This window comes from Orycteropus afer, unplaced genomic scaffold (genome assembly GCF_000298275.1).
Source record: "Orycteropus afer afer isolate SDZICR_OR568_19922 unplaced genomic scaffold, OryAfe1.0 scaffold00462, whole genome shotgun sequence".
NCBI lineage: Eukaryota > Metazoa > Chordata > Mammalia > Tubulidentata > Orycteropodidae > Orycteropus > Orycteropus afer.
Window position 1 is genome coordinate 1,239,371 of NW_006922049.1, and position 12,684 is coordinate 1,252,054.

Genomic DNA, 12,684 nt, shown 5'->3' on the forward strand with positions numbered 1-12,684 from the left:
ATAGTGCCTAAGGCACTTGACTGCTAACCAGAAGGCTGGCGGTTCAAACCCACCAGCCACTCCTTGGAAGGAAGATGGGGCAATCTACTTCTATATAGTGATAATGTTTCGGAAACCCAAGGAGGGGTCGCTATGAGTTGTGTCCAACTCGACGGCACATAACAACAATAACAACAACAATAAACAACTATGTAATTCATGAATTCTTTTCTGCTATGGAATTTAACCTCCACTGGTTGATCTCTATATCTATCTAGCGATCTATTTAACTCTCTGTCTATCTTACAGAGATATGCTGCACTTTCAAGATGCAGTCAAGATTTATAACACACATTTATAACAGCTATGTGAAAAAATTAAATAAATAAATAAAAGGCGGCCTGGTGGCGCAGCAGTTAAGTGGTTGGCTTTTACCCAAAGATTGGCAGTTTGAACCCACCAGCTGCTCCACAGGAGAAAGATGTGGCCAACTGCTCCCATAAAGATGTTGTTGTTGTTGTTGTTATGTGCCGTCGAGTCGGCCCCGACTCATAGCGACCCCTCCTTGGGTTTCCGAGGCAGTATCACTACGGAAGTAGGATTGCCCAACCTTCCTTCCGAGGAGTGGCTGGTGGGTTTGAACCGCCAGCCTTCTGGTTAGCAGTCAAGTGCTTTAGCCACTATGCTACCAGAGCTCATAAAGATGACAGCCTTGAAAATCCTGTGGGGCAGTTCGACTCTATCCTATAGGGTTGCGATAAGTCACAGTTGACTTAACAGCAAAGGGTTTTTTTGTTTATGTGAAGCACACATTTGATTTATTATTTCTCTCCCTTTCCACACTTTCCTGGGCTCTCTTGCACTCTCACCCACGTGGCTTCTCTTCCCCTCTCCTCGTCCTGCCCCTTCATCTGCTTTCCCACACTTCTTTTTTTCTTCCCTCCTTCTTGCCCATTTTCCTTCTGCATAAAGCACGAGTGCATGGTAATTATTAAATATTAAATATCACTAGCTGTCTAATGATTCACTGACAGAGTTGTATTTTATCAAATAGGTTTACCTCTACAGTTCATGTTCCCTCACCCTAAGCTTCTCGCCTTCCTCCCTTACCACAGCAGCTACATTGTCAAGGTTGCTCGAAAGAGTGATAAGCCAGCCATAAAACAAGGTTTATTATATTGTCCTATGTACAAAATCACGGGAAGCACAAATGTGCTCAGCAAATATTGCAAAATTACACTATTGCTCAGGACCATTAACTGTAATTCTCTGCCCTTTCTTTACAGTTCTCTCTCTCTCTCTTTTTTTCTCCAAATGTAGTAACAGCCTTTACCTTTGCTCTGTGATATGTTCAAGTCAGAATTAATGAGCTTTATGTTAGTGATTCCTCTTTAACAACTTCTGGCTTGTTTGGCTCAGTTGAATAATGTTAAGATCTTGAAGTTTAGTTGCTTTTTATTAAACTTAAAGAGGTAAACATTTAAGGGGAAAGTGCGTACATCACATTGAGTATGTTATACACCTCCTAATAATAAAATAAGTTAATCTTTATGGCACAATTATAGCACAACTTTGACCTTCTCTAGTACTCTTTAAGTATTTTCAAGTGCTTTATGATCTCAAACAGACCCAGTGTATTGTAGGTACAGAAACCTACAAAGGTGGTTGCCTTTCTGTCCAGCAGGTTATAAAGGAAGTTAGTTAAAAGAACAAGTTGAGCAGCTCAAACATTACAGGCATAATAATTACTCATTAAAATCAGATTCCTGGGCCCCGTTCCAGTTCTTCTGAGTAAGAATAATTGCTGCATATTTTATCAAGCTTTCCAGGTGATTTGGAAACAGTCTGTGGACCACAGTTGGAGAAACAGTGATCCAGATTTTGATTTTCTCTGTGGATGAACATTGATCAGAAAATTATTAAAAAGAAATGGAAGGGTAGGATGGTTAAGAAAATGAACTGAGCGCAATGTAAACGAGTTTATATTTGGTTTATTTTAAGACTGTATTCTTCAAGACTGCCATAAACAATTACCATAAGCCGGATTCCTGAAAACAACAAAATTTAATTTTTCTCGCAATGTCGCTCTGAAGGCTCTACGGGAGACCCTGTCCCACACCTTTCTCTTAGCTTCTGGTGCTCCTGGCAATCCTTGGTGTTCTTTGGCTTGAACATGCATCACCCCAATCTCTGCCTCCGTCATCATGTGGCATTCTCCCGATGTGTCTGTATGTCTGTGCTTCTTCCCTTCTTTTTACAAAGATACCTGTCATATTGCATTAAAGCCCATCCTATTCCAGTCTCATGTACTTTTGTGCTCATGAGGAACCTGTACATAGACCAAGAGGCTGTTATTCGAACAGAACAGTGGGATACTGTATGGTTTAAAATCAGGAAAGGTGTGCATCAAGGTTGTATCTTTTAACCATACTTATTTAATGTGTATGCTGAGCAAATGATCTGAGAAGCTGGACTATATGAAGAAGAACATGGCATCAGGATTGGAGGAAGACTCATTAACAACCTGCAATATGCAGATGACACAACCTTGTTTGCCAAAAGTGAAGATGACTTGAAGCACTTACTGATGAAGATCAAAAACTATAGTGTTCAGTATGGATTATAACTCAACATAAAGAAAATGAAAATCCTCACAACTGGACCAGTAAGCAATATCACAATAAATGGAGAAAAGATTGAAGTTGTCAGGGATTTCATTTCATTCAGATCCACAGTCAACACCTATGTAAGCAGCAGTCAAGAAATCAGACATTGTATCACACTGGGCACATCTGCTGTAAAAGACCTTTTAGTGTATTGAAGAACAAAGATGTCACTTTGAAGATGAAGGTGTGTCTACCTCAAACCATGGTATTTTCAATCACCTTACATGCATGTGAAAGCTGGACAATGAATAAAGAACACTGAAGAAGAATTGATGCCTTTGAAGTGTGGTGTTGGAGAAACATGCTGAAAATACCATGGACTGCCAGAAGAACAAACAAATCTGTCCTGCAAGGAGTGCAGCCGGAATGCTCCTTGAAATCAATAATGGCCAGACTTCATCGCACCTACTTTGGTCAATGTCAGAAGGGACCAGTTCCTGGAGAAGGATATCAGGTTTGGTAAAGTAGAGGGTCAGCAAAAAAGAGAAAGACTCTCAATGAAATGGATTGACACCATTACTACCATGATGGGTTTAGCATAACAAGGATTGTGAAGATGTGCTGTGACTGGGCAGTGTTTCATTCTGCTGTACATGGGGTCTCTGTGAGTTGGAGCCACTCAACAGCATCTAACAATTCCGGTCTGACTTCATCTTAATTAATTACATTTGCAACAATGCTATTTCCAAGTAAGTTTACATTCTGAAGTTTTGAGAAGGACATAGGTACTTTGGTGGTGCAGTTTATGCTTGGTTACTAACTTAAAGCTTGGTGGTCCAAACCCATCCCAGGGCTCTGCAGAAGAAAGGCTTGGTGATCTTCCATAAAGGTTGCAGCCAAGAAAATCCTATGGAGTGGTTCTACTCTGTAACACATGGGGTCACCATGAGTTGAAATTTACTATTGACTCTATGGCAACATTTTGTTTTTGGGAAGGACATAAATTTCAGGGGGATATTATTCAATTCTGTACAAAGACAGTATTTTCGTGACTTCAGTAGTTAGTTTAATATGAGGGCAAATCATATCGAGAACCCTAATTTCAATAGATGACTCTCCCAGTTGCTTTGATGGGTAACTCCAAGGAAACTGCATGGGAGTTTCAGTGCAAGGAAAGGGAAATGGGATTAGTCCCTGTGTGTGAGGAATGCTTAAGTAGCATGTGCTCTTATGCCACCTTTTTTATTAACTCTGATAGCACCAGGTGGTATAACGTTGCTTTAGGTGATCACTTCATAGAGGGGGAGATCTTCTGTGGAGACTGAAATCCAGCACACTTAAGATAAATATATTACCAGGTTTGAGAGCCCTTGGTAATCAGCAAAGATAAATGTTGAACAGTGCCTACACAACAAAGTGTTTTATGTTAAATCAAATAGAGAAAGCCAAACACTAATAAAGAAATCTACAGATGAACAATAAACTTGGTAATCAGAACGGGTACTCATATCGGCAGCAGGATATTGGTATTACTAATGTGTTTGATTTTAAAATAATGGGCTTGTTCAAAATGCTCTGCAGTCTACCCCCACTCTTTTGTTTCATTTCAGTCTCAGCAGCTTCATATTAATTATGATCTCTGTGGCATTTATTAAATTAAAATTATCCAAATGTACTCATTTCTCTTTAGAAATGGATTCAGTCCAGGCAAGGAGGCCAAATACATTGGTTTAGACCATCAGATCATTTCAGATACAGGAATCTTTTATTTTCATACTTTTAAAAGGTAATCTTTATCAGTAGTGTCTTTTCTAGATAAGAAATATTCATGTGACAGCTTTGTTATTGTCTTAATTTGAATGTGTGGTGAAGTACTTAGCCAGATTCTAAATAGGATGTTTAATTCTCCCTATACTTCTCACCACCATTCTTCTCCAAGACCCCATGTTTCAGGTGATCACTATCACAAATGTGCTATGTAACTGAAAGTCCATTTAAATGAGTTTAAACCCATATATAGTGACTCGATGGCAATTAACAACACACACACACATAGTGTTTTTAATGTTACTTGTTCCCCATGTTCTCCTCTCTCTACTGAAAAAATTAAAAAATTTTGGTTTTCTTATATTTTGTAATCATATAATATGATAAATATTCCCAGTGAAAATACTTATTATTGCTATGTAACAGGACTGAAAAGTATAATTATTTGGAAAATGGATTATATTCTTAGGAAGTCCATATCTTCCATTTATGTTTTACTTTTCTTTTCCTCAAATGTATACACATTTTTACTGATGAAATTCAATATATAATAAGAATTGAGTATAACGTGTTTGTAATATGGGTCTCTGGTTTGTGAAATAGAGGGTCAGTGAAACTAAAGAAAACCTCCCATGAGGTGGATTGACACGATAACCACAAAAGTGAACTCAGATATGCCAATGACCATGAAGATGGCGCAGGACTGGACACCATTCTGCTCTGTTAGACATGTTCTGTTACACTATCATTCTATTAGAGGCAGAGCTACTAACGGCAACTAATACAACAAATGAGAAGAATGGGATGCTTTGAGGAAGGCATCACACTTTACATAACTAGAGTTCAAAACCAGTCTTCCCTATCATCAAAATGGGTTGCAAATACTCATTTGTAAGGACCACTCTTAGCTGGAGGCCATACAAAGACAGGCTGTGGGCTTAGCAGGCAGGCCATAGAACTGCAGGTCACAGTTTGCCAACTCCAGTGAAAGAATAAAGGAGACAGTGTAAAGTGTTTAACATATCACAAGTACTCAAAGGATGCTGATTATTATAATTATTTCTGACCATTCTACCTGGTTTCACCCCTGACTTCAACCATGTAAATATTAGGGTTCCCATCAGTTGTTTCAACATCCTTTGCTCATGCTGTGCCCTCAGCCTGGCCTGCCACGCCCAGCCTCCAACTGAGACTTCTCCTTCATTTCTCTTTTCTTTGTTTGAATGTTTTATTGTGGTTTGGTGAAAGTTTGCAAAGCAAATTACTTTCCCATTCAACAACTTAAACACATTTTGTTTTGCCTTTACTTTTTGGAGAAGAGAAATATCATAGTTCAGAAAGAAATGTGTCTCCTTTTACTTCCGCAGGATTTTCTAGCTTAGCACCATAAAAGAGTGAATTTGTTGTTGTTGTTATTTGCCATTGAGTCAGCCCTGACTCATAGCGACCCCTCCTTGGGTTTCCGAGGCAGTATCACTACGGAAGTAGGAATGCCCAACCTTCCTTGCGAGGAGTGGCTGGTGGGTTTGAACTGCCAGCCTTCTGGTGAGCAGTCAAGTGCCTTAGCACTATGCTACCAGAGCTTCTAAAAGAGTGAATAGACACGTGTAATTAGTACATATCATCCTTCAACTTGCTTTCTTCCTTCCAATTACATTTTTCAGACCTACCTATTTTGCTGATAGGTAGAAATCTATTTCACACTTTTTAACAGCTATACTGTACTCATAATCAGTTGCCATCAAGTTGGCCTTGACACATGGCAACCCCATGGTTATCAAAGCAGACTGTGCTCCAGAGGCTTTTCAATGGCTGATTTTTTGCAAATAGATTGCCAGGCCTTTCTTCCATGGTGCCCATGGAAGGACTTGAACCTCCTGCCTTTCAGTTGGCAGCCAAGTATGTAAACCATTTGCACCACCCAGTGAATCCATTATACTCATAATGCATCATATTTTATTTACTCATCATAGTATATATATGCACATATTCAGCCTAATGAGAAGAGCCAAATTGCACTTTTATTGTCCTTAAAATTTTTATATATGTCTTAAATATTTCTTAATAAGAATTTTTATTGCTGCAATCTATATATATAGATACGTATATCTATCTATATGTATGTATATCACAATCAATTCAACATTTTTCAAATATGCAATTTAGCTACATCAATCACATTAACCATGTTGTGTAACCATCGTCTGTCATTGGCAACTCTCCCATAACCATAAACAAAAAACCACTTTCCAACCACTGACTCCCTTCCCCTACCCCGCTCTCACCCCTGCTAACCACCAATAAATGTTGGTTTCCATGCATTTACTTATTCTTACTATTCCATATAAGTGAGATTATACAATACATGTCCCTTGTGATTTTCTTATTTTACTCAGCATGTTTTTAAGGTTCACCTATGTTGTAGCATGTATCAGGACTTCATTTCTCTTTATGGCTAAGTAATAGTTTATTGTATGCATAGTATTTTTAAGCCATTTATCTGTTGATGGATATTTGGGTAGTTTCTATCTTTTGGCTACTATGAATGGTGCTTTAATGAACACTGGTGTACATGTGCCTGTTTGTGTTGTTGCTTTCAAGTCTCTTAGCTATATCCCTAGGAGTAGAAATGCTGGGTCATATGGTAAATCTGCGGTTAACTTGAAGAAACTTCCAAAGTGTTTTCCACAAAGGCTGTAAAATTTTGCTTTCCCACCAGCAATGGATAGGGTTCTGGTTTCTGCACATCTTCCAACATTTATTGTTTCCTGTTTTTTTTGAATGCACAGTATTTTTTGGTTCTATTTGTGCCTGTGTATGTTTTAAGGAGGGGTGCCACATGATCAGTTTAAGTGAATGAATGACTTGAGTTATTTTAAGTAATGTGGATGACAGAGTCTACTGTCTTTAAAGGTGTTTGTTGACTGAGCTCTCCTCTATCAACTGATAAAAATTTTGACTTTCTTGTTTTTTATTTGATGTTGTGTCATTGTTGTCAGGTGCCATTGAGTTGGCTCCGACTCATAGTGACCCTTTGTACAACAGAATGAAACACTGCCCAGTCCTGCACCAGCCTCACAATCCTTGCTTTACTGAGCCCATTGTTGCAGCCACTGTGTTAGTCCATCTTGTTGAGGGCCTTCCCCTTTTTTGCTGACCCTCCACTTTACTTTCCAACAACATGACCAAGTAGGTGAGACGAAGCCTGGCCATTTTTGTTTCCAAGGAGTATTCCAGCTGTACCTCCAGGACAGATCTGTTTGTTCTTCTGGCAGCCCATGGTATTCTCAGTATTCTTCTCCAACACCACAGTTCAACAACAAATGCCTCAACTCTCATTATGTTATATAATAGGATTATTATAGAATTGGAAAGGGGAACAACTACATAGGGAATTCCATATCTTCCACATTTTACTTTTTTTAAAAAATGATAAGAGAAATAACCTAGTTCAGAAAGAAAATAGTATTTTCTTTTCACTTATGTATGTTTTTCTGTCTTAGCACCATAATAACGAATGATTGAGACCAAGCTCTATGAATACATATTGTTGTTGTTGTTGTTATGTGCCATCGAGTCGGCCCCAACTCATAGCGACCCCTCCTTGGGTTTCCGAGGCAGTATCACTACAGAAGTAGGATTGCCCAACCTTCCTTCCAAGGAGTGGCTGGTGGGTTTGAACTGCCAGCCTTCTGGTTAGCAGTCAAGTGCCTTAGGCACTAAGCTACCAGAGCTCCTGAATACACATAGGCATACATATGTACAAATAAATGCATATATGTTTTTACATAGATATATGTACATACATACATAGATGTGTGTGCATACATACACACACGTATATGTTGTTACTGTGTGCCATCGAGTTGACTCATAGTGACCCTTTAGGCAGAGTAGAACTGCCCCATAGAGTTTCATAGGCTGTAATCTTTACAGGAGCAAATTGTTAGGTCCTATCTTTCAAGGAGCAGCTAGTGGGTTCAAACTGAAGACCTTTTGGTTAGCAACCAAGCACTTAACCATTGTGCCATCAGGGCTCCTTACACTCATGCTCATATATATATACACAGATCAAATCAAAGTAGAAAAGCAATGTAATAGTATTGTTGTTAGGTGCCATCGAGTTGGCTTCAACTCATAGTGACCCTATGTCCTATAGAACAAAACATGCCTGTCCTGTGCCATTCTCACAATCCTTGCTGTGCTTGAGCCTGTTGTTGCAGCCACTGTATCAGTGCATCTCTTTGAGGGTCTTCCCTTTATTGCTGCCCTATTAGATGCTAAAAGAATGTAATGTAAAATTTAGCAACCATTTCTGATAAAAAGTCAAAGTAAAAATAGAAGTGGAAGGAATTTTCATATATACAACAACTTTTAAAAATTAACACAGTTCAAGTGATGAAAGTTAAAATTCTAGTGAAAAATTTCAAGTCAAATATTACATAGCAGGTCCTAAAAGCAGGTTAAAGTTTCTCAGTAAAAAGAAGGTAAAGAACACATTACCCCTGACTGACATCTCCTCCCCATTCTTTTATAATGAGAAGGTGATAAGATGAATGTAGTTCAATATATTACTCGGTTGGTAGTGGAGATGGGGCTGGAAAACAAGGTATTTTGCTTTCTGGCCAATGTTGCCTCCCACATTTTCTATTTAAATTTTATTTTAGAATAAAAATTTTATGCTTGGATTGCCACATTTTGTTTCATTGTTTGGTATTTATTGAATTGCTTTATAAATTCCATTTCCTTAATTCTTATACTTAACACCCTTTATGAAACAAGCACTATTATTCCACTCAGGTGTCATTAGAGGGATTGAGTCACACAGCTGTTAAGTGACTACCTAAGATTTCACACAGCCCAGAGTTCAAATCCTGAGCCTCATGCTACCTATTCAATATTCTAGCTCCTTTACTTATTGAGTAACCACTACGAACACAACTCATTTGATGTGCAACAGCTCTCAAAGTGGATATCACAAACATATTTCAAATTTCATCTCACATAGTGATTTGGATGCTGTTCTTTCTGGCATTTTCCCGAGGCACACCCAACCTGGAAGCACTCCCATACAGAGGAAAGTTTCACTCTGCAAGATCCCATTGCTTCTAAATAGGGCTAAGGAAGAAGAGCCTGGTGGGAACCTGTCCCTCATCAGGCATGGCCCTAGCAGGCCTGGACACTCTTGGCTCGATGACTGAGAGTGCAGAGAAGAGCAGGCATTGGCTTACACTACGTTAGCATAAACCAAAAGCAGTTACCGTGGAGTCAACTCTGGCTTGTGGTGACCCCATGCATGTCAGAGTAGAACTGTGCTCCACAGGGTTTCAATAGCTGAGCTTTCGGCCTTTCTTCTGAGGTGCCTAGGGGTGGACTTGAACCTCCCACCTTTTAATTGTCAGCTGAGCATGTTAACCATTTACACACTATTACAGAAGCTCAAACATAATCCAATGAAAACCAAATACATCTCCATCCAATGGCTTCCAACTCATAGTGACCCTGTGAGACAGAGTAGAACTGCCCCATAGAGATTCCAAGGCTGGAATCTTTATAGAAGCAGACTGCCACATCTTTTTCCCACAGAGCAGCTGGTGGGTTTGAACCACCAACCTTTCAGTTAGCAGTTGAGTGCTTAATCACTGCACCACTAGGGCTCTGCTCTGAAGGTGAAAAGGAATTAGAGTTACTTGTGGTTTCAGTTGAAATGGACAGATTAACAAGGTAGCAAGAAATCGTGTAGTAATTCTTTCCTCAACTCCTTCGTCTTCTTCAAGTATTTTCTTAACCAGTTACAAGTTAGGGTTTGAAGAATGAAGGACCAGTGTGGGGGGAGGTGCTCTTTCTTTTCCTCTTTGAAGAATTTGATGTTATTCCAAGTTCTGAGTGTGTAAAACCTGAGCTCTTCTGATTTCTGTCTCCAGTTTGTTTCTTTGTTTCACCCTTATCATGTAGGAAAGAAGGAAGCAAATACTTGATTTTCCATCTCTCTCCTCCTATTTCATTGACTTGCTTCAAGTATAAATATTTCAGGTTCCTAAGAGAGGAATTTGGTAGAGACAGCCTCTTATTTATTCTGTCTTAAGAAAACGAAAGAATTGTAGTAAGAATTGGTGTGTTTGTGCTTTTTGGGCATTTATTATTTGCTAACATGTAGACTCTCATTCATTATGTTCTGTTTCTTGTATTTCTTTTCACTTTTCTCTTTTATTCTGCTTTCACATCTTCTTGTTTTTTCTATAGACAGTTCCTTCTCTGACAATTACTCATTTCTTCCTTGTACCCTTGCTTTATTTCCTTTTCTTATCTGAAAGCCTCCCTTTGTATTTGATTCCCCACCTTCTCCCTTCGCTCTCTTTCTTCCTTCATTGTACAAGTCATTATTGAGTCCTTGCACCCTGTAAATCCATAATCCCCAGATTGGACTATGTTGTAATCACTACTATCAAGATAACTACTGATATTTCTAAATTTAAAAATAACATGATGTTAAATAGAAATTTGAAAAAAAAAAAAAGAAAAACTTCAATAATTCCAGCAACCTCTGGCTTTTAAACAGTGTATTAGAAGACTTGAATCTTTTACAAAAGCCTACATTCAGTCTCCTCTTTTATTCTTATTCTTTTCATCTTATAAGAATATTAGTCTTATTCTTTTTTCTCTGTCTTTCTAGAAGATGTATTGCTTTTTAAAGAGAGTAGATTTAGGGCAGTAAATACAGGGCAAGAGAGACTAATGAAGTCAAATTAATCCGCATTTGAGCAGTTTTGCTAATTGCTCTGAAAGGAGTAGCTAATGTCCTGCTCAGAACAGCTCAGTAAAGGCTTAAGGGGCCAGTTGATCAGGGACATGTTCCTTTAGCAAGACTGAAGATTTCAGACTCTGGGGTGTGCAGTTTTGCCACAGTCCTTGTAGCAGTGAAACTTGGGAAAGCTGGAAACTGTCAGAGAAGGAAAATATTTTCCACTAAAATGAGTGATGGGAAAGTGTTAAGACTGTACCCCGTCAAAGGCAGAAAACTTGCAAGACCTGGAAAAACAAGGTGGTTCCATCAAGTTCTGGCTCTCACAGGTGTCACTGCCATTGGGTAGAGCCCTAGGTATGGCCCAGTCCACAAAAGAAGAATAACCGCTTAGTCCTAATAGAAGCAGATGAAGCACGTGGTTTTTGGTGTCTCATAGTTCTCGAATGTCCTCCCCATATGCAGGGCCACCATGGACCCCAGTGATCTCTGTTGTATTTCTCCAATGCTTGAGGAACCGACTCCACTGAGTTCTGCTGCATGTCCTCCAACATGCTGGCATTTTTCATCACAGAGTGGTCTATATAGTATTTTTTCAGTTTCTCTTATAAGGAATTTATTCGTTTCTGGAGGTTTCCTTGAGCGAATTTAGATTGGCAGGAAATGAACTTTAGTGTGTTAACATTTGTAGTTTGTGTAATGGGCCTCTGGATAATAAACACACATATTTACATACTCATAAATATACATATATTTTAGCTTTTACATTTTTTCCATAATGATCATGAATGACATTTTAAAAATGACATTAAAATTTGCATCTGAAATTTAAGCAATATTGTTTTTTTTTTTTTTAGGATTTGGGTGAAGATTTACAGAGTAAATTCGCTTTTCATACAGCAGTTCACATATACTTTGTCTCATGTCATTGACCAAAATTTACAATGCAGCAGCTCCCCTCCCACTTCCTCCCCATAGTTACCTCCTCCCAGTGTCCATCCCTCCTCTTCTGCACCCTGAGCTATCTCCCTGTGCATAAGCAGCCCTTCCTTCTCCCATGTAGCAATATTGTTTTGAATATTTGAAAAGAGGAGTTACATTTCAAATAATTGAGTTGCACGGTTCAAATGATCAAGTGTGGCTAAAGTAATATTCTGACACATGATTACATTTGAATGGATATGGAACCTTTGAATTCCAATTGGAGATACTAAATTTCTATTTCATTCTACTAAATTTCATACTAATTTTCCATTTTTGATCATAGGACATTTCCAAGTTTGCAGAGAAAGACAATATAGTTCTTGGAGAGGGAGGAATCACACTGAGTGGAGGACAACGAGCTAGAATCTCTTTAGCAAGGTGAGTATATGATCGATGGCCTAGCTGGCACTTGCTGTAAATATCATGCATGTAAAAAGTATAAGCATTTCTCTATTGCTTATTATTATTATTATTACTGTGATTTGGGTGAAGATTTACAGAGCAAATTCACTTTCTATACAGCAGTTCACATACACCTTGTCTCATGACATTGACAACAGTTTACCACAATGCAACAGCTCCCCTCCCACTTCCTCCCCATAGTTA

The 12,684-nt window shown here is 38.7% G+C and overlaps 1 protein-coding gene across 1 annotated transcript in view; it reads left to right on the top strand.

Moving 5' to 3' along the window:
• CFTR (CF transmembrane conductance regulator) overlaps positions 1-12,684 on the top strand; it is a 247,152-nt gene that overhangs the window by 108,971 nt on the left and 125,497 nt on the right. The window contains exon 12 of the mRNA XM_007954507.1: positions 12,362-12,456. Coding sequence (XP_007952698.1) covers positions 12,362-12,456 — 95 coding nt within the window. The remainder of the gene's footprint in view (positions 1-12,361; positions 12,457-12,684) is intronic.